General features: G+C 46.6%; 1 protein-coding gene across 2 annotated transcripts in view; it reads left to right on the forward strand.

Moving 5' to 3' along the window:
* The window catches only part of GPD1L (glycerol-3-phosphate dehydrogenase 1 like), a 60,795-nt gene that overhangs the window by 27,566 nt on the left and 11,022 nt on the right, over positions 1–22,207 (forward strand). For both annotated transcript variants that reach the window (XR_009690277.1, XM_061127673.1), the window contains exons 3-5: positions 4,896–5,036; positions 6,529–6,667; positions 13,870–13,982. Coding sequence is in view for 1 of the 2 variants with exons in the window: in XM_061127673.1 (XP_060983656.1) it covers positions 4,896–5,036; positions 6,529–6,667; positions 13,870–13,982 (393 nt within the window). In the remaining variant the exon portion in view is untranslated. The remainder of the gene's footprint in view (positions 1–4,895; positions 5,037–6,528; positions 6,668–13,869; positions 13,983–22,207) is intronic.

A 22,207-nucleotide genomic window follows, 5' to 3' on the forward strand; every position in this document is an offset into this window, starting at 1 on the left:
TTTTGAGCCTCTGCTGTGTGGCAGCTCTACTTTGCTATCTACATTACTCATGCTGTTATGCTGAAGCTAAATGCCCATCCCCTCAACAACGTAGGCGAGTTGCCTGGGGTGCCCAGTTACTTAACTGGTGGTGGAACTGGGTCAAGATGCCCACGGACTGCACAGTGATAGCTAACCCAGGGGGAAAGAGAAGAACCTTCAGGCTTGGCCCATAGACTTGACTGGCTCTGCCTTCAAGGTTTATCTATTTGCTTTTATGTTTGGTTGTGCTGGGTCTCAGTTGCGGAGAGCAGGGGCTTCTGTTGCAGGGCACAGGCTCTGGGCGTGTGGCTTCAGCGATTGGGGCCCTCGGGCTCCACAGTGTGGACTCAGCAGCAACGGGCTTAGTTGCTCTGTGGCCTGTAGATCTTCCCGGACCCAGAACCAAACTCATGTCCCTGGTATTGGCAGGCAAATTCTTAACCCCAGACCACCAGGGAAGCCCTTACTGGCTCTGTTCTAAATGACTTTATTTTATTTATTATTAGTTTTTTTTTTTTTAAATTTTTTATTAACGTGAACCAAGAGCCATGGATTCCTGAAAGACTGGGCATCAGATGGACCAGCCGTGATGCCTTCATTCTAATTGGATTTCCTGTCCTCTTGGCCAATGACAGGCAAGCCCGTTTGCCCTGAATAGTCTTTCTCAAAGCATTTCGAGAACCTTTAGTGGCGGACACCCTCAGGAAGACTTTGGCAGGAGGCCCATGAAATAGGTCAGCATTTCCAAAGCAGTGTCCTGATTTGGCTCAGAGGAAAAGATAGGATAGAGGCTTAGCTAAAGCTGTCATTCTGAAAGAGGGTATTCAATTTATTTTGATCCTGTGTAGCAGGAATGACGGCCGTGTGCACCGTAGAAATGCAGCTCGGGTCACATGTTGCTTCTGTGGGTTAAACCCTTAGCGCTCGGGCAAGGACAATGGAAGGACGTCTGTGTGTGCTGAGGGAGTCCCAGGCGTATTGTCCCGGAGATCCGCGACACACCCAACCAGCTGCAGTCGTCTTTGGTTTGTTGAAAAAGGAAACAGGAAAGATGGGAAGAAATCCCAGGCCAGCTGGCAGCTTCCATGGGAGTGTTTCATCACAGGGGACATAGCATGGGCCAATTGCCTTAAAGGTTAAGAATTGATAGGAGGCCAGTGGATTTTTCTGATGAGTAATCTCTCTCGCTTATTTCATATCACTGCAGAGTGCTATTATCTATATTAATTTGAAAGTGGTCTGTGAAGTAGCTGGTAGGAAAGGTGATTTTTAAAAATGGTTTATTTTTAATTGGAGGATAGTTACAATATTGCGATGGTTTATTTTTTTATAATTAACTTTATTTTTAATTGAAGATAATTGCGCTACAGTTTCTACCATACATCAACATGAGTCAGCCATAGGTATACATATAAACCGTCCCTCTTGTACCTACCTCCCACCTCCCTCCCCATCTCACCCCAGGAAAGGTGATTTTTTTTTTAAAGTATTTACTTGGCAGTGTTGGGTCTTAGTTTAGACATGAAGGATCTTTAGTTGCTCTACAGCATGTGGGATCTCAGTTCCCTGACCAGGGATCAGACCCAGGTCCCCTGCACTGGAAGCAGATTCTTAACCACTGTACCACCGGGAAGTCCCAGAAAAGTGATTGTTATCCCCGTTCTGTAGCCAGGGTGACTGTGCTTAGTGAATAGGAGTCGTCTGTGCCGGTCCCATGGCCGATCAGTTGCTGACATGGGACCCAGATGTACATCTTTTCCATCTTTTCTCTGGTTCTGGTGTCTTTTACATCTTACTAGGTCAGGAAATGCCCTGAAGAGAGAAAGGGTGTGTGTTTTCTGGGGGGTGGGGGGGAGCAGGGAGGTGGATGGGGAAGTGGAAAAACAATAGGTCTAGAGAAGAAAGGTTTTCATTAAAATTCAGGCTGCCAGGCTCTGTCTGAGAAGGGGGTCAAGAACAGAAGTCCCTGCCTAAGTGAGGCCAGTAACGCCAGGGGGAGTGGGGGGGTCAGAGTTCTAATGAAGGCTGGGTGGCGGAGACTGGTTGGGACCACAGGCAAATGTGTAAGAGCATAATGAGCCTTGTCAACAAGAGGCAGACAGCAGCTGTGGTTCGGTATCAAGGCTGCTGGATTCGAATAAGAAACTGCTTTTTTGGAGGAGACGAAATATCCAGATGCCAAGGAAGTCCTTACTACCTAGCCTAGGTTACCAAACCGGAAAAGCCCCTCTGAAGAGGAGGGCCAGTTTCCCTCAGCCTTGGGTGTGTGAATAAAGAGGGAGAAATGCTAAGCTTCGGGTTATGAGCTTAGTCATTCTATGGGGAGACTCTCTTTGTTGCCATTCAAGTCAGCTTAAGCTGATATTTTGGGTCATATGACTAAAAATTCAGGTAGGGCCGGTTTCAGGTGCAGCCTAAAACAGTGGATTAAGTAATATCAACAAGGCCCTGTTTTTTTCCTGTTTCTCTACTCTGCCTTCACTCACACTGGAGCCCCTTGGCAGGTCTAGGTGCTGCCCCTCACATTTGTAAAATGGCTGCAGTTGTTCCAGACCTTGCACCATCATTCCATACTGTTCAAGGAAAGACACAACAGCTGGTGCAGAGGAGTAAAGAAGCAACTGTTTCTCAGAAACCCCAGCAAACATTGGTTCTCATTGTTTTATTTGTCCATTGACCTGAATAACTTAAAGACCATTCATGCAGGGGGTGGGGCGGGCATTTCCACCCAAACTGCATAGTTAAAGTGGTGAAGCAGTAGCTTTTGAAATGAAATTTAGAGGCATTTTTGCCAGAAAGAAAGAGAATGGAGGCTAGGTGGTAAATTTCAGGTCTTCCATACCAGCCAAAGGAAGGGGCGAGTGAAATAATGCCAGGTAGATTTTCCTGGGGAATTCTTGGGTGAGGTAGTAACTCTTGCACATGCATTAGTTAAGAGACTAGACTTAAGCTGTAAAAAAAGACAATAATGGAATGTAAAGAACAAAGATTTATTTCCCTCTCACATGACAGCAGCCCAGCAGCTTTGCTTCACACCATTATTCTTGGTCCCACTTGGATTTTCAACTAGCACAAAAGTGGGGAAGGGAAAGTGTGGAGGAAGTAGCCCCTGTTTGAAGGACTCTGGGTCTTAAGTGGTATGCACGGCTCCATCTCTCATTCCACTGATGGGAACTTGGTCGTTGACCTTGCGTATCTGCAAGGCTGCTGGGAAATACAGTCCTGCATGCTAGGTGACCAGTGATCAGCTTGCAACTCTGTAGTTATGGAGAAAGGGGAGAAGAAATTTTGTCGAGGAGTTGGCACCTCCATCACAACTCCCACAGTAGATTTCCTAGGAGCTTATCCATTCTGAATGACATTCCTGTGGCAGATAGCACTTCCTCAAAGAAGAACCCACATCCAATTTCCTGCATTTTGGGAACCAAGAATGTTTAATCGCAACTATGTCAGTTACAGTTAGGTTCAAATGCATATGACAGAAAAACCTAAGATAGCAATAACCTAAGCAAAGTAAACACTTGCACTTTATTTCTCTTATGTAAAGGATGTTTATCATAATTAACGATTCATCATGGCGACAGGGACTCTGTTCCACTATCTCAGCATTTGGTTTCCTTCTTAGTCCAAGATGGCTGCCCAAACTCCAGCCATCTCTTCAGCATTTTTCTGGCCAAAAGAGGAATTCAGGGACATTTCCCAGAAACCATAAGCACATTTACACCATTGGTCAGAACTTGATCACACAAGGCACCTAGCTGCAAGGGAAGCTTGAAGTGTAGCTTTCTTTCCTGGCAGGTATGAGCCTTCCCCCAAGCTGGGGTTCTCTTGCTGAGAAAGAAGGGGAGAACAGACATTGGGCAGCAAGGGGCAGTCTCTGCTAGAGATCATATGCCCCCGTGTCCATGATCGGTGCCCTCTCCTCTGCCTGTGTTTCTCTGCCCATGTTAATTTTTTTTTTCTGGTGGGGGTGGGCTGGGCTTTGCCACACTGCATATGGGATTTTCCCCATCAGAAATCGAACCCATGCCCTCGTCCCCTGCATTGGGAACACAGAGTCTTAACCACTGGACCACCAGGGAAGTCCTGCCCATGGGAAATTTTAAAACCCATCTTCGTACTTCTCTGAAGGAAAATCATCAGAATAGCTGACATTTATTCAGTGCCTGTCAAGTGACAGACTCTGTTCTGTGTCATTTATGCTTCACAACAGTGCTCTCAAAGTACTCACATAGAAATGCTTAGTGTGGGACTGTCGACAGGCTTAGGTAGAGCTGAGGGGACCAGAAGGGCTCGGGCAAGTGGCCAGAGATTAGCATCAGGAGGAAGCCACGGCCACCCCTGAAAGGGCAAGGGGAAGGAGCTGCGCTTAGAGGTGTGGAAGGGGGGCTGACGCAGCCCAGGTCAGGATGTGGGGCTCTAGACGGGAGCCCAGGCCAGCACCGCGAGCCAGGCAGGAGTGGCCCCAGGCGCAGGTCCACACCCTGACCTGTCTCTCCTCCCACCTTGGAGCTCCGGGCACTGCCAGCCTTGGGCTGCAGCCACCTGGAAGGCAGAGGGCAGGGCGCCGGGGAAGCAGCGCCCAGAGCGCAGCCTCCCGGGGACGGAGAAGGGCAGGAGTGGATGGGGGATTGGGGAGCAACAGAGAGCCACTGCGCAGGATGGTTGCAACCCCATTTTAAGGAAAGGGGAACGGCGGCGGGGGGAGGGGAGGGCGCTGCCGGCCTGGGTTGCAGAGTGGGGAGGTGGCACGGCCCCGCACTGACCCGACTGTTCCCGAGCGCGTGGCCGCGGCTGATGCCCGGTCAGCGCGCGCGTGGCTTGGACAGGGGTGTTTCAGGCCGGAAGTAACCGCGTCACCCTCACCCTGGCAGGTGGCTGTCGCGAACCTCGGTGAGGCCGTGCAGGACGCAGACCTGCTGGTGTTTGTCATCCCCCACCAGTTCATCCACCGGATCTGCGACGAGATCACGGGGAGGGTGCCGAAGGACGCTCTGGGCATCACCCTCATCAAGGTGAGGCGGCCCCTCGCCACACGCGGGCTCCGGGGAACTTGCCTACCTCTTTCATCTGCTGGGGAAAAGGAGCTGAGGGGAGGGGTTGGCTGTTTTGGGTTTGTTTTTTAAGGATGCCTGGAAGGGAATCAAAACCATGCGTCCCCTCCTGAGTCTTGCTTTACTCACGTTTAGGAGGGGCTGCTTCCTATCTCAAGGGGGTTCACAGTGCTGGGCTCCCGCAGGAAAAGATCTTCCTGTCTATCACACGGGGCTCCGCCCGTGCCCTGGAAATCTCACGTGTTTTACATTTGCTGGGAAGTTAATCATCTTTAATTTCCCACTCCTGTATTTATTCCCTGGAGAGGGTGTTTTTAACTGGAAGTCCACAAACCATCCCCAGAGGCCCACAGACAGAATTCAAGAGGTTCATGGACCTAAATGTGGGGATGGAATTGCGTTTTTATTTATTTTAACCTCTAACTGAAATGAGCCTCTCCTTCACTTATGAATGTAGGCCACAACCCAGAGTTTCAGTGACAATATGTTAGCAGGACCTTGACCCTGTGGTTGATACAAATTATAGGTATTTTCATTTTACTTTACAACAGCTTCAGATATCTCAAGGTATCATTTATTCCAAACTACTTGGGAATTATAGTAATTAGACCTGCTATGGCACCTTTTTATAATTGCAGTAAGAAAATATATATATTACTTTGTCACAAATGTAGGTTTGTTGTTTTTTTTTAACATTTGATAACTGTATTTCAAAATAATTGCCTTGCTGGGTAATCTTGTATTTTGCTTTATGCATATGGAGTCTGAGAATGAATCCATAAACTTCACCAGACTGCCAGGGGCAGGTCTGTGTTGTCAAAAAGGTTAAGAACCCTCTTGAGAGACTGTGTTTGTAGGTGAATGTTTATGAAAGCAAGCACACTTCAAATGTCAGTCGTCGATAGGATGGACAAATGAATGATGGGAAACTACACAGAAGTGAACCAGAATATTCATGTGGCCACATAGGTGAATCTCCCAAATAATAATATAGCACAAAGCAGCACATCACAGGTGAGAGGCACAGTTTCATTTATAGGCTTTCAAAAACAGGCATAGTGATATAACACACTGTTTAGGGGTAGTTTCATGTGATAAAATGAACAAGAAAAACAAGCAAACAGGGCAGAAATGACGTTGACGATAGGGGTTCACCCTGGCGGGCACCAGGAAACACTAGTGAGGAGAAGGACGAACTTGGGAATAGACCCAGGGGACCTCAGTGGAGCCCATCATGTTCTTTTTCTTAACCTGGATGGTGACGTTGTTCATTTTCACTTTTTCGTTACTCTCTAAATGGTACATACACACTATGTCTGTTTACTCTTAGAAACGAGATTTTTCAGTCGCCTATGCCATTGGAGGTCTGAATCTAGATGACTTGTAAAGCAACGGTCTCCAGCCTCTTGTCCTTGGGGGTTTCTTTTCCTCTAACCCACTGACGTCCTTGCAGGGCATAGACGAGGGTCCTGAGGGGCTGAAGCTCATTTCTGACATCATCCGAGAGAAGATGGGCATTGACATCAGCGTGCTGATGGGAGCTAACATTGCCAACGAGGTGGCCGCCGGCAAGTTCTGCGAGACCACCATCGGTGAGGGCCACTGGGCAGAGGGACGTTACACTGTGTGTCTTAACAGGCACATGTTCCATTTCTGGAGTTTTCTGTAATGAACTCTTCCCTGCTCCCGTAACATTCCTGGGGTGGACATTCAGTGGGGTGGAAATTTTATGTTAGGAGGCTGTTCTGTGGGCATGTGAAGCGTTTCTACAAACTGTGGAGTGAAAGTAAAGCCAAGGAGACCATGTGGCCCGCCACGATCCAGTAATGCATCATCGAGGTTATTCACAAAAATGCAAGGGTGCTTGCTTGTACCAAGAAGCAGATGGTTGTGTCCATGGTGGATGCCCTTGGCCTTAGAAACCCAGCTTTTCTTTTTATTTAAACAACCGGAATTTATTTCTTGCAGTTCTGAAGGCTGGTTCAAGATCAGGGTTGACCCAACCCTTTTCTATGGTGAGGGCTCCCTTCTTGGCTTGCAGACAGCTGCCTCCTTGCATGAAGGATGTAGGGGTCAGGGAAAGCAAGTCATGTCCGACTTTGTGACTCCTTGGACTGCAGCACACCAGGCTCCTCTGTCCTCCAGTATCTCCGAGAGTTGCTCAAATTCATGTCCATTGAGTCAGTGATGCTATCTAACCATCTCATCCTCTGCTGCCCCCTTCTCCTTTTGCCTTCAGTCTTTCCCGGAATCAGGAGCTTTTCCAATGAATCGGGTCTTCTCATCAGGTAGCCAAAGTTTTGGAGCTTCAACATCAGTCCTTCCAATGAATATTCAGGGTTGATTTCCTTTATGATTGACTGGTTTGATCACCATGCAGTCGAAGGAAAACCTAGCTTTTCTTTACTCATAAATGCCAGTATCTGGAGCCTCATTGGATGCCTCAGACATCTAGAAATTGATGGGAGTGATCCCCGCTTTCCAAAGGAATAAGCTGAGGCTCAGAGAGTAAGCTCCCTGCCCCAAGATCACACAGCTAATATAGAATTCAGACATGAACTTGGGTCTCCTGGTTCCTGAAACAGAAATCCCTTTCTATTCTTACACATCAGTGTTGTGAACATGTCTATTTCTTTTAAAAAAGGGCTTCAGAATTCCTAAGTGCCCACATACCATGTTATAGGGCTCATAGAATGCTTTGCAGGGTATATTTAAGTTTATCTACCACTCCAGGACTTACTTCCACTCTTATCAAATGCACCAGTGATGGGAATCATTTCTCCTTGGCAGCTTCGTGAAAGGAAGCTCTGGGAGAGATCAGGCTCTCTTGAGTAAGATGGGATGGATAGGAAAAGGTTTTTATGCATGCATGTAAGTTAGGACATTTTAAATTTTTTTTTCTCTTATATTTGTAATTGTACAGGCATTACCTGATTACCATGGGACATAGAGATAATCAAAAGAAAGCCATTTCTTAAAACTTGATTATTTTAGGGGCTTCCCAGGTGGCGCTAGTGGTAAAGAACCCACCTGCCAATGCAGGAGGTGTAAGAGACGTGGGTTTGATCCTTGGGTTGGGAAGATCCCCTGGAGGAGGGCATGGCAACCCACTCCAGTATTCTTGCCTGGAAAACCCCATGGACAGAGCAGCCTGGCGAGCTACAGTCCATAGGGTCACAAAGAGTCGGACATGACTGAGGCAGCTTAGCACAGAACATTGATTTTTAATTTTTATTTGAGTATAATTGATTTACAATGTTGTGTTAATCTCTACTGTTCAGCAGAGTAAATCATTTATTTATATCCACTATTCTTTAGATTCTTTTTCCATATAGGTCGTTACAGAGTATTGAGTAGTGTTTCTTGTGCTATATAATAGGTTCTTATCCGTTACCTATTATATATGTAATAGTGTGTCTAGGCCCAACTCAGTCGCCTGATTTATCCCCCCACACACCATTGCTTTGTTTTCTATATCTGTGACTCTGTTTCTGTTTTGTAAATAAGTTTGTTTGTATTCTTTTTTTAGGTTCCACATATAAGTGATATCATATGGTATTTGTCTTTCTCTGATTTAGGAAAACCATTTCAAGTTTCATTTAACTTTCGTTATTTTTTTCTACTTGTGATGAACTATGGTTGTAGTTGTTAATATACTCTTTTGATAATTGCTTCATTTACTTCCACCAGCATACATCTTTACAGCTGCATAGCATTCCATTGACAGTCCCATATATCTGGGCACTTAGGGGTGGGTGTGTGGGTGTGTGTGTGAGAAATAATAATTTTGAAGAGCAGAGGTATCACAAATGATAAAAGGAAGGAAACAAAATTACCTATAATAACATTACCCAGGTTGATATTTATAAAAGCAATACAGCTAAGAAAATTCAGGGGCTTCCCAGGTGGCACTAGTGGTGAATAACCCACCTACCAATGCAGGAGACTCAGGAGACATGGATTCCATCCCTGGGTCAGACACATCCCCTGGAGGAGGGCAGGGCAACCCACTCCAGTATTCTTGCCGGGAGAATCCCACGGACAGAGGCGTCTGGCGGGTTACAGTCTACGGGGTTGCAGAAGAGTTGGACACTACTGAAGCAACTTAGCATGCAAGAAAATTCAAACAGTACAAGAAAGTATGAAATTAGAATTAAGACCTCCTCCCTCTTCTCAAAGGAAATCATTGTTGATAGTTCCTAAGTATCCTTCCCTTAAAAAAAAAAATTGCATATGTATGCTAGGCTGTACTTAGGTTTTCTTCTTTTCAGTTCTTTTATTCATCTTTATTCATCTATGATTTTAATGTAGCCTGTGAAGCTGTTATGTAATCACTTTAATTTTTCAAAACTAATTATTAGCTACTTTTTCCAGCTTAATCCTATTTGCCAGTAGTCAATTTGCTAGTTATTTGGTTGGGATTGACCAATTAACCCCAGTCATTCTGTAGGGTTGAGACAGACTTCATCTCCAAATTTAAACTGATAGATTTTGGCTAGGATTTCTACCTGCCTGTTAGCCTTGTTATAGGAAAGCTCCCATTTGGGTGCATCAAGCTTCTTTACTTTGTAAAGACAGACACACGCACAGAAGTCACATCTGTTTCTCTGGCTTCTGTTTACACATTGCTTCTGCTGCCTTCTGTGGGTTGGACCATGACTGGCAAGAGTGACCTGATTTAAATTAGATAAAATACTCAAAGTGAGATAGAACAGCAATGTGACATTTTCTAAATTTTCTTATATAACCTGCACTTAATCAACAGGAAATATTAGAAAAGGCCAAAGGAAGGGATATGGTACAAAACAAGTGGCCCACACTCTTTTGGGGGGGCAGCACCGTGTGACATAGGAGATCTTGGTTTCCCAGCCAAGGATCAAATCCTCGCCCCCTGCATTGGAAGCCCAGAGTCTTAACCACCTGACCTCCAGGGAAGTCCCACAGCTGGCCCACACTCTTGAAGAATGTCAGTGTTGTAGGAGACATTGCAAGCCTCCAGGAGAAATCTAGAGGGACCTGGCCACGACATGCAGTCCAGGATCCTGGGCTGGATCCCGGCTGCCATGAAACCAACCTGGGGCCGTGGGTCAAACAGGCACTGTGAGCCGTGGTGCCCCCTGGTGGTGAGAGCGCCCTTTGCAGGAATGACTTCACCGTGTCCGAGATGTCTGCTCAGCCTGCAGATCCTGTCCAAAGTCTGTTCTATATAAGTTGTGGTGCTAAATGTCAGGATACATAAGCCCCTTCTTTGTGGAAGGAGCTTCTTAGTACGCAAAAGTAGAGAATTATGGACTGAGATGTGGGATGTGAAGGAGTCTTACGTAAATAGGTTGGTTATCTCCAAAATTTGGTGTGGAAGAGAAGGGGGATTTTCCTGTCTTTTGGTTCATATTGAGTTTGACAAGCCCTTCCATATGGCTGATGGGCGTTCCCTGTTCTGGATCACATGTCCTGGGTCCCTTCTTGCCTCATCACTGCTTAAGACTGGTAATAATAATACGATGAATGGTTTCTTATCCAAGACTTAAAATAATAGAAGATTTAAAAATTCAAAGGGTAAACATTTGATGCCATTTGCAGCAACATGATTGGACCGAGAGATGATCATACTAAATGAAGTAAGTCGAACAGAGAAAGAAATATCATTTGATATCACTTACATGTAGAGTCTAAAATATGACACAAGTGAACTTATTTATAAAATGGAAACAGACTCACAGACATAGAAAACAATGGTTACCAAAGGGAAAAGGGGTGGGGAAGGGATAAATTAGGAGTTTGGGATCAGCATATACACACTATTATTTAAAATTGGTAAACAAGGTCCTACTATATAGCACGGGGAACTAGAGTCAATATCCTATAATAAACCATAATGGAAAAGAATAAAATAAATAAAAGGTGCGTTTGAGAAAATATAAGACTCCTTTAAATCGAGCTCACCTCGCTAATGAACCCTGTGCGTAATTTGCAGCACAGAGACTCCAGCAGATGCCGCCTTGTACCAGTGGCAGATGGAGAACGCTTGTCTCCCTTCCACATGTCCAGTTACTCACAGCTGCTGCTGGCTCAATCACAATAGCTTAGTGGAGGGAGTGGGGGCCTGTCTGTGCTGCCCGTGAGCTCCCTTCGTGTTGCAGGCCCCTGGCCCATGGAGAGGGACAGAAGAGAAAGACAATAACTACATCGTGGTGTGGGTCTGGGGCTGGTTTACCCAACCCAGGTGATGAAACAGTGCTGCTCGTCTGGAGGACTGTTTATAAAAGGAAGAGGACAGTTTGCTCACACAGAGGGAGTTCTAATATTTGGACGAACGAGCATTCAGCTAAATGACATCATAGCGATGCCTGTAGAATAGAAAATGTTTCTAAGTATCTGGCATAGCTGTCCTAAACATTTTATGATGGAAAATGTCCTTAAACCAAACAAAAGTAGAGAGAACTGTATTAGGACCCCACACGGCCCATCTTTAGTAATGATTAACTGCTGGCTGGCCTCATTCATCTGTTTCCCACCCTCTCTCTACTCTTGTCTGAACTTGTTTTTTGGTTTGTTTGGTTTATTTTTTGGCATGCAGGATCTTAGTTCCCCGACCAGGAATCAAACCCACACCCCGTCCATTGGAAAGGTGGAATTTTAACCACTGGACCACTGGGGAAGGCCTCCCCTGGATCATTCTGATATTATATTACTTCTGAGTATAACTTTGTTGAACATCCTGTTTTTTTTCCCCTGCAGTGGAAGACTATGGCTGTGACTGTAATGTTTGTTTGTTACTTCTCTCTTCCTGCCCCTGAGTGGAACATAGCATAGAAAACGCAGCATAGAGGTCATATAGGTCCTGGAGCCCAAGCACCTGGGTTAGAATTTGGGCTCTGCCTCTTACTAGCTGTGTGACCAAGGGCAACTCAGTAAACCTCTTTGGGGCCTCTTGTGTGTCAGTGGGGCAGATCAATCATAGGCATGTAAATATCACTGTCCCATTGTGATTATATAGACCTTTGAGTGCTTGTTGTAACTAATAGGCAGTTTGCACACCTCATGAGGTTAGAGATCACATCAGAGGTTTTCAAACTTGTCTGCCCATTGAAGTCACCAGGAGAGCATCAGAAATTAGTGATGCCTGCTTGACCCCAGAGCTTGTGATTTAATGGATGCTGGGGTGTGGCTGGACTTTGGTGTTTTTAAAGATCTCCCGGTGATTGTCTTGTGCAGACAAACTTGGGAAACAGGCTCAGGAAACTCAAGGCTGGAAGTGCCCAAGTGCCATGGTCCCCGGGGGAGCTTTCTGCCAGCTCTGTGTGGGAGCCAGGACCGAGCTGGCAAATTTTATCATCCTGATTTCCAGAGCTGAGCACCACCCCAAACCCCACCAACCAGAGCAGATCTCACATCAGGCTCTATGTGTTAAGTTTTTGTTTTGTTTTGAACTGAAAGTCTCTATAAATAGAAAAGTAACATGTGAAAAGTACTGATCCTCCACATCATTCCAGGCATGGTCCCAATGGGAAGTAGATATAAGGAGCCTTTGAATGCATTTCCATCTTCCACCAATTGAGTCACTGAACATGTTGATGTTGTATTAGTTCTCTGTTGCCATAGTGATGCTAAGTAACAAATAATCCTGAATTCTTAGTGGCATCCAAAATAAGCACAGCTGACACATCTGTGGGTCCACTGGGAGGCAGTGCTAGGCTCCTATCTTCTCTTCCTGTGGGGTCCAGCAGGCCAGCTGGGGTGTGTTCCCACAGTGAAGGCAGATGGACATGGGAACCCGCCCTGCTGTTGCACAAATGGGCTTCAAATTCTGCTGAGTCAGGTCTGGTCCCATTAGCCAAAGCCAGTCATGTAACTGGCTCAGGTGGTCAAGAATCCGTCCACAATGCAGAAGACTCAGGTTCGATCCCTGGGTCAGGGAAATCCCCTGGGGAAGGGGATGGCTACCCACTCCAGTATTCTTGCCTGGAGAATTCCATAAACAGAGGAGCCTGGCAGGCTAAGTCCATGGATTGCAAAGAATCCACAGGACTGGGCAGCTAACACTTGCACTTTGACCAAAGCCAGGCACGTGACTGAGCCCGAGGGTGGGAAAATTGTCTCACCCACTGAGTCCAGGCATGTCCCGAGGTTAGGCCTAGCACTGGTGGAAAGGGAGGCGCTTCCTGTGGAGGGAGCCTGTGTTTATGGTGGCAAAAAGTTGCAACAATTTTAGATCTCAAACAACAGAAAGACACTTAGATAAAATACAATGCGCGTATGCGATAAAATATAAAATGGCCATTTATTAATAAAAGTAATGTAGAAAATATAGGATATCATTGAAAATTATTCCTGCCATAAATGGGGGAAAGCTGACTGTGAAATCCATGTTATGTTCTCAATTGAGAAAAACTATGTATATTTCAGTTTTGGTAAGTTAAAGATACATGCCAAATTGTTGCTTTTATCTGTGGTGGGATTGTGGAATATTTTAACTATCTTGTTTCTAGTCCTGTGACTTTATGAACTTTCCTATCAGGAATGTATGTCACTTTCGAAATGTGAAAAAGGTCTTTTTAAAAAGATTTTTTATTGGCTTAAAGAAAATTTTTTTTTTCATTTTGGGTCACACCCCAGGGCATGGGGGGATCTTAGTTCCCCTAGCAGGAATGGAGCCGTGCCCCCTGCATTGAGTGCATGGAGTCTTAACACAGGACCACCAGGGAAGTCCAAAACTCATTTTAAACTGTGTTAGATGCGAAAGTTAAGATGAGAGGCCATTGTTAATTTCCTTTTTTCCCTAACCTTTCAATAGGCAGCAAGATCATGGAGAACGGCCTTCTCTTCAAAGAACTTCTGCAGACTCCTAATTTTCGAATCACAGTGGTGGATGATGCAGACACAGTTGAACTTTGTGGTGCTCTGAAGGTAAAGCAGCCCTGTCGTTTCTGCTTACGGGAGGAGTCCTCACACAGGGCCACTTGCCAGCGTCATTGCATCCCATTCTAAGAATGAGCTCTGTGTTCTGCGCTCATACTTCTGGGGAGAATAGTCAATTGGCAGCCTTGTTTGTCAGTTCCTGCTCGGCCCCAGCCTTTCCTGGGTGGTTAGATTTCCTCTCGCAGTCATGGTGCGCTTCTGTTTGTAAATCTGGGAGCAGTGTGCTAGTTTGTTCTCTGGGAAGTGGACAGCATGAACATTTGGAAAGCCAGGGGCAGACTCTGATTGTAGAGTCTTACCTGGGAGCCAAGTATTCTGTAATTCCTACTTTTCTCCTACCTGTTATCTTGAGCAGGAAGAGGAACTTGGTTGCTCTGGATGATCTCTTGGTTTGATGGTTGGTTGTTGTTTGTAAAGAAGAAAAAAACCATCTGCTGCTGGCAGGTTTAGCTAAGAATAGCTTAATCTTTGCCTATAAAGGGAAAAGCTCAGATTAAAGAGGCAGCTTGTGTTGGCTAGTGACTTGAGAGAGGCAAGAGAAATTTCCATGTTTGGACTTGGGCTCCTGACTTGTAACCCTCCACCTTTAAAAGTTGTCGTCAGGGGACTTTCCTAGTGGTCCAGTGGTTAAGATTTCTCCTTCTACTGCAGAGGGTACAGGTTCGTTCCCTGGTCAGAGAGCTAAGATCCCGCATGCCTTGCAGCCAAAAAACCAGAACATAAATAACAGGAGCAATATTGTAACAAATGCAATAAAAACTTTAAAAATGGTCCACATTTAAAAAAAAAAAATCTTAGAAGAAAATCATGGTTGGGGTTCCTCTCTGTCCTGACAATGGGCAATAGCCAACAGGACTGTAACTTCTGAACGTTCTCCCCTTAGAAGCAGAGCTGCCTTAGCTGCCATCTCAAAAAAAAAAAAAAAAAGGAAAAATACAGAGCTTCCCTGTGAATTAATAACCTCTTTGAGTCACTTTTGAGTCATTTCTTTTGTAGCAGAAGCTACTTTTCAGGAATTTGAGCACCCAAGGAAGGAAATTAATCTGACGTTCGCCTTACTTTGTCAGGTGAGAATTACAAAGATCAAAAGAATGCAGGGAGACCCGTCCATAGGGCATCTTCTTATGCTCTCTGCAAATTGTACGTCTTTTCTTCTAGTCATCATTTAAAACCACTTAATGTCACGTGTGTATGTGTAGTCACATCTCCATACAATGAGAGTTTTAAAAATTGAAGCCAACGAAAGCCTTGAGCCCCCAGATAGCCCACATTCATCTTTCCGAGTGCTGGCAGGGAACTCTCCCATTGCACACAGCCTTTTATACACTGAAGATGCTGGCTTTGGCTGTGTTCTTTATTATTGTTGGGTGAGATTTTTATGCGTTTTTAATAGTCCTTCATTAAACTATTGGGAAGTCTCACTGCTCAGCATGGCCCATGTGCTCCCAAAACTGTCATGAAGTGATTGGGTTATTTTTGGTGGTGGATGGAGAAGCTGTGAAAACCCACCCAGAACAAAGGGGCAGGGGAAGGGGGTGGGAGAGAAGAAAGCGTCTCGATTGAGGGCCCTGGAGAAGCTTCTGCGGATGGAACCAGGTTTGTGCTGGCCCTGCTTCTGAGCTGAACTGGCTTTTTCAGTTCTGTTGGCAAGAAGCCTCTAGCTACCATGACAGAGCGGTTCGTTGGGGGCAAAGGTAGATGGGGACTGAGAACCATTTATCATCCTGCCCCTGGCTTTCCTTTCAACCAGGAGTGGTTACCATCATTCCTGCCAGCCTGCATCAGAGCTGGGAGCTTTAAAAACTGAGAGGCAGGTTCTTGGGCAGTAACTGAGGCTAACCATCCCATCGGACCAATAAGGAGACAGAGCACCAAAGAGTGAATGACTCAAACGTAGCAAATACTAGCTCGCTCAGAACGTGAACGCGGGTTTGAAGAGTCTGTCCGGGTTACTCTGCATGACCTGACTTTTCTCGCTGGTGTCCAGGCGGTTGAATGAAATGAAGTCCTCTCTTGCTACAGCCTGCCCAGCAAGGGCAAATGGGCCTATTTTTCCTTGATTACATAATTGATAGTTTTGTTTTCTTCATGATTATAAAAGGTAGCTTCATACTGCAGAGAGGTGTAGAGAAGAAAGTGAAAATGACTGATGATCTCTGCATCCTGAGATAATCACTGTTAATGCTTGTTGTCTACCCTTCTAGGCTTTTTAGCAAGCATAAGTATGTGCATGTCCCCCTTTCTAAAACAAAAAGTGCATCTTACTGTTCAAGTAGTTTATGCTTTACCTTTTAAAAAATTTTTTTGAAGTCTAGATGGTTTACAGTGTTGTGTTTATATCTACTAAACAGCAAAGTGAGTCAGTTATACACATATAATCATTCTTTTTTGAATGTTTTACTTTTTTCACATTAACAATCTTTAGTCATCTTCTCTATTCTAAAAAGCTTTTAAAGTACACTTTTTTCATGCTCAAAAACGTGAGGGTATTTGAGTTACTAAAAAAGAAAAAAAAAAAAAAGGGCGAGGTGGCGGGTGGGAGAGGGGGAGAAAGAAAGTTAACATCTCCCTACAATGTTGAAAGAAAAGAAACAGTCAAAAACAAAGGAATTATACAAAATCATTTCCTACCAGTGCATCTTACACCCTTCAGAATGTCCTTCATCTCTTAGCTATATTAATCTCTTAATCAGTGAGTGAGTATTCTTTTTTAAATATCACCTTTATTTAGGGAGCCCTGGCGTCCTGCAGTCCATGGGGTCGCAAAGAGTCAGACATGACTGAACTGAACTTATTTAAGCATAATCTATGTCCTGTGTTGATTAAATATATGATACAATAGGTTTTAACAGTTGGATATATACACCCTGGACATCATCACTCCAATACAGAACATTTCCATCACCCCAGGCAACTCCGTAAATCTTTACACTTTACTCCTCCCTCCCAAACCAGCAGCCACCCATCTGCTTTTGTTCACTGTAGAATGTTTATAATACATGTATGCAGTATGTACTCCTCTGTGTCTGGCTTCTTTCCCTTGGGTGTATTTTTTAATGTAAATTTTAAGATGTTCTTCATACAGAAAAGTATAAAAGTCATATAAGTATTTAGCTCAACCTGTTATTTTTAATAAATGGTTTATCAAGATTGTTTCATTAACAGAGACCCAAAATAATAGGAGCTGAATAAGGTAGAACTTTCTTTCTTGTGCAGAAATCCTAATTCCATATGAAAATTCCACTCCACAAAATTCTCAGGGACCCAGGCTCCCTCCAGCTCATGAGAGATGACCCTTGTCCTCATGTTCTAAGATGGTGACCAGGGCTCCAACCATTGCATCTGCCTTCCAGGCAACAAGGTGAAAAAAGAAAGACAAAGGGTATGTGGCAGCTGTCTTTTAAGGCATTCTGGGGAGTTGCAGTGTAACATTTGTCTTTATTTTTAATTTTTTTGGCCATACCCTGTGGCATGTGGAATCTTAGCTCCCTGACCAGGGATTGAACCCACACCCCCTGCAAAGGAAGACGGAGTCCTAATAACCACTGACTGCCAGGGAAGTCCCTGGCTTCATCTTAATAGGCAGTTAATACTTAATTGTACTCCCTGCTGCAAGGGAGGTTGAGAATTTTTCCACCCCCCTGGGAAAAATATACTTGCGTGAAAATCAGGGACTCAGGCTTTAGAAGAGGAGAGTATTTGGGGAGAGACAGCCATCACCTCTGCCACGATGCATGTTGTTCTCTGCAGGGCTGTCTGTGCTGAGGCTTGCCACCCTAGTTGTAAGCTGTGTGGGTATTCTCCAGGCCAGGAATGTGATGTGGCTGTGATGAATGTGCTGTGGGTCACAGTCTGGTACCTAGTCGCTAGCCAGGGCTCCAGCTAGAACCCAGTAGCATATGTGTCTGTTTGCATTTACATGCAAGTTATTTAAAACTTTTTAAAAAAATTCAAAACTCCATTTCAGAGTCACAGTAGCACCATTTCAGACTCAGTAGTCACATGAGTCTTTCGTGAGTCTCAAGGTCTAGTGGCCACTCTGTTGGATGAGCAGATATCAAACATGTACATCTCGTCAGGGTGCCCAACCTATGGGGCTGAGTGTGGACTTGACCTTGGACCTCCTGGACATCTCAGATGGGTGACCTCAGGGCTTGACCTACAAACCACAGGTGGTACCTTGCCTGCAGTTAGATAGCCTCCACTCTGCAGGTTTCCTCTAGATTGGATGCACTTGAAGGTGGCCTTGGGAAGAGTCAGATGCATTCAGAAAATTCTGACTTGGGTTTCAGTGGGCCAGTTCTTCCGAGGCGGTAGGAGTGTTTGCATAACCTGCAGGTAGCATGGGCTGCTCCTCCAGTTTTACAGTTTGGGTGGGAACGAAAGACCGTGAGCCCCGTCGACTCGCTGTGATGCAGGATTGCAAAGACAACACGTCGGGAAGGGTGTCTCTGAGTCTTGCCACCACCCGGGAAATGGGCCAGGGCTTCAGCATGTCTCTCTTCTGAAAGTCATAGTATTTTTAGCTCCAGAATAGTTTAAAGCAGATTTGAATGCATGGCGGATAATGATAAATTTCACAGCTGAGCGATCTCAGAGAACATCTGCTTGGGTGCTATTCACACACGATCTGACTGCCTCAGTGTGTTTATTTTTCTTTTGACAGTGATAAGTGGTAGGGGAGAGGGGGAAGATTTCAAGATCCATCTTAAGGTGATTAAACTGGCCCTGGGTCCCCTGAGGAGGGTGGGGTTGAGTCTGCAGTGGCCCGCTGCTCCCCGAGGTGGGGAGGTCAGATGTCCGGGGAAACTGGGAACTGGTCCCTACCTGTGTTCCCCCAGACCACGGTGGGGGGGCACTCTCCTCTGCCTTTTCTCGGAGCAGTGACACAGGTCAGAAGCACTGCTTGGCAGCTAAGGGCTCATCCCTATGGCTCCTCCTTGGATGCCTCCAGTGACCAAGAGCTCACCCCTTCGCCTCAGTATTCTCTGTTGATTGGGGTCAGCCCTTCCTGTTAGAAAGTTCAGGTCTTGCTGTCCCAGCCCCTCTTTGTGTTCCACTCGCTGGCTGGAGCAGCCTCGTGTGATCTGCTCCCAGGAGAGATGATGGAGCCAGGCTGTCAGGGTTTGAAACCCAGCTCCTGACTGTGGGACCTTGGGCAAGCTACTTACCCCACATGCCCAAGGGTCCTCCCCTCACGCTATACATAGTAACAGAACCTGCCTGGTAGGAATGTTGTGAAGATTAAATGAGTTAATAATGTAAGAAGCACTTAGAAACAGTTCAGTAAGGGAAGCTGTTGTTATTTTTACTATTCTTTCCCATAAATCTTTTGTCTTCTCAGGCCTCCCCCCTTTACCTCCCAAGTCTCTCTGCAGGCCTGGGAGGCAGTCCTCTCTTTTTTTTTTTTCAGTCCTGCCACATAGCATGCAAGATCTTAGTTCTCCAGCCGGGAATTGAACCCAGGCCCCAGCAGGGACAGCAGCAAGTCCTGACCATGGGACCGTCAGGGAATTCCGAGGGGGCAGTTCTCTTTGATATCTGATTGTAGGGGTGTCTCAGGAAGGTCTCTCGGACCCCAAGATGGGTGGGAATGGCCAGGCCACGGTGGCCGCACCGTGGAAGGAGCAGGGTAGGGGGAACGGTGGGCTTGTGCAGCCAGGTCCTGGGGGCATGTCCCGACTATGTCAGTCACCAGAGGGATGTTCTTGGCAAGCCATGAACCCTGTCTGTGAACCAGCTAAAGTGAAGTGTTAGTCACTCAGTTGTGTCACACTCTTTGCAACCCTATGGGCTGCAGCCCACCAGGCTCCTCTGTCCGTGGGATTCTCCAGGCAAGACTACTGGAGTGGGTTGCCATTCCCTTCTCTAGGGGATCGTCCCAACCTAGGGATCAGACCCATCTCTCCTGCGTTGCAGGTGGATCCTTTCCCATCTGAACCAGCTAAGGGGGCAGACACACACTTGCTGGGGTTGCCAGTGAGAATTCAGATGAGACCACGTGGGCAGCGGGTGGTGGGCTCACTGCAGGCACTTTGTGAATAGGCTTTCTCTCCTCTGAGTACAGGAACCCCTTGTTGAAAGGAAGTCCCTGCTGTCTCCCCTCCAGTCCACAGATGTTGGCTGGGGCGGGTTTGTCAAGTGACCCCCAGAACGGGTTGTGTCATGAGGAAAGGGGAGGCACCAGGGGCACAGCCCAGGAGGCATCAGAGAGCCATCGTAGCAGTCCAGCCATCTGGACCCTAGGCCTGGGCACGTTGCCATGGTAACGTCCAGACAACCATTGGGTGGGCTCTCCCAGCAGCTGGCCTCGTGGCCTCTGTGGTCAGTCCCCCCGCGTGTCCTTAGGTTTCTCGGCTTCCCCAGGGCCTTCCTGCTGTCTGCAGCCCCAGGGCAGGGCCACAACTGAGCCAGCTTCCCCGGAGGAATGCCGGCACCAGAAGGGCCTTGAAAGATCTTATCCAAGCCCTGAATTTAACAACCGAGGCCAAGAAGGCTCAGAGAGGTGGAGTGATTACCCCAGGGTCACACAGCAGCCAAGCAGACTGAGACCCTCATGTGTGTGCCTCTCCCGTCTCACCGTGGCTTCCTCCATCAGGCTACCGTGGCGGGAAGGGTGAGTCTGAGGGGCACAGCAGCTCCCTGGCGGCAGCTTTCAGCCCCACACCCGCTGCCTGTGCAGCCATGGGTGGGGAGGCTGACTCCTGGCGGGGCCTGCTTGGCATCGGGCAGCCTTGTGTGCAGAGGTGAGAGGAGGGCAGAGTGGAGGACCTGGAGAGATGCTCATAGCAAGCTAGGATCTGCTCCTCGGCGCCGCCAAATTGAGAGGGGACAGCCGGACCTTTTAGATGGGACCCGGGGCAGAGACCAGAAGCCCGGGAACACCCAGGGCTGGGCCCAGACAGGTGAAGGGAGGAGGAATGGGCTTATTTTCTTTTAGCTTATTTCCCATTTGCTACTAACTGGATTCATATTTTAAGATCTCTTAAGGCACAAATCCATATTCAGGCATCAGGCATTATGGAAAAAAAGGCTTATGTGGTTAGATGGAGACAAAATACTTGCATCTTTCCTGGACTGAGTGTTTTTGAAGAGGAAACAGGTAATGTAGAAAGGGCCAGAAACCTGAGGGCTCGCCCGGTGTCCGAAAGGAGTGTCCCCCACTGCCACGCATGCATTACTTGTCCTTTGTGATTGTCCGGATCTGAGACCCAGCTCAGGTGCCGCCTCCTCTGTGCAGGCTTCCCTGCTTTGTAACGAAGCTTCTCCACATACTCCAATCCTTCTGTCTCTTGATGTGCTTTTCTGTGTCTTTTCCCAATGATACTGTCAACTCCTTGAGAGCAAGCTCTGTGTCTATCTTTTCCGCTTCCCCACTCCACCCCCAGCCCAGGGCACTCTCCACGCCTCCAGGGCCCAGCGGGGCTTCCCACAGCCCTTGCTGAGTACACATGAGCTGAACTGAAACCTCACCTTCATTACCTCTCATGGAATATCACTTTCTGCTGAGCGTCACGGTGATTTGTGCACACATTTTGTTTTCCTGTTAAGTCGGGGGTGATTAACTTTTTCCAGAGGAGCCTCATAGAAAATGTGGATCTTGCAGACCTTATGGGTCTCTGCACAACTACTCAAATCCATTGGCAGCAGAAAGGCAGCCACAGACAATACGTTACTGAACGGGGTGCCGAGTTTCCAGCACAGTGCGACTTACAAAAGCAGTCATTTGGCCCTAATTTGCTGGTCCCCAAACTAGGCGATCAGCTCCTGAAGAGGCAGGTCTGTGTCCGAGCTGCCTGGTGTCCAGCAGAGAGCCACACAATAAGCCAGCGCTTCGCGAATGCTAATTTAGAGATCATCAAATGAAACAAAAGGCAGAAACTTGATCTACACATATGCATCCATCATTACCCAGCACTTCTACCCCAAGGATGCTCACAACAGAAGTGCCGGCCTGGGGTCACCAGAGGCCACCTACCTAGTGTCACAGCAGAGTTATTTGCAGTGGCTCCAAACTGGAAACTAACCCAATGCCAACCACCCGAAGGGGTGAATTGCATTGTTTTTGCACAGTGGGATACAGTGCGGCAATGGAAATAAACAAGTGTCCCGCGTTAAAGTACAGCTGAATCTCACAGGTGTGATGGGGAATTGAGACAGAGAAGATGACACAAAGGATTATATCCTATATGATTCTACTCACATAGTGTTAA

The sequence above is a fragment of the Dama dama genome, chromosome 24 (genome assembly GCF_033118175.1).
Source record: "Dama dama isolate Ldn47 chromosome 24, ASM3311817v1, whole genome shotgun sequence".
Taxonomy (NCBI): Eukaryota; Metazoa; Chordata; class Mammalia; order Artiodactyla; family Cervidae; genus Dama; species Dama dama.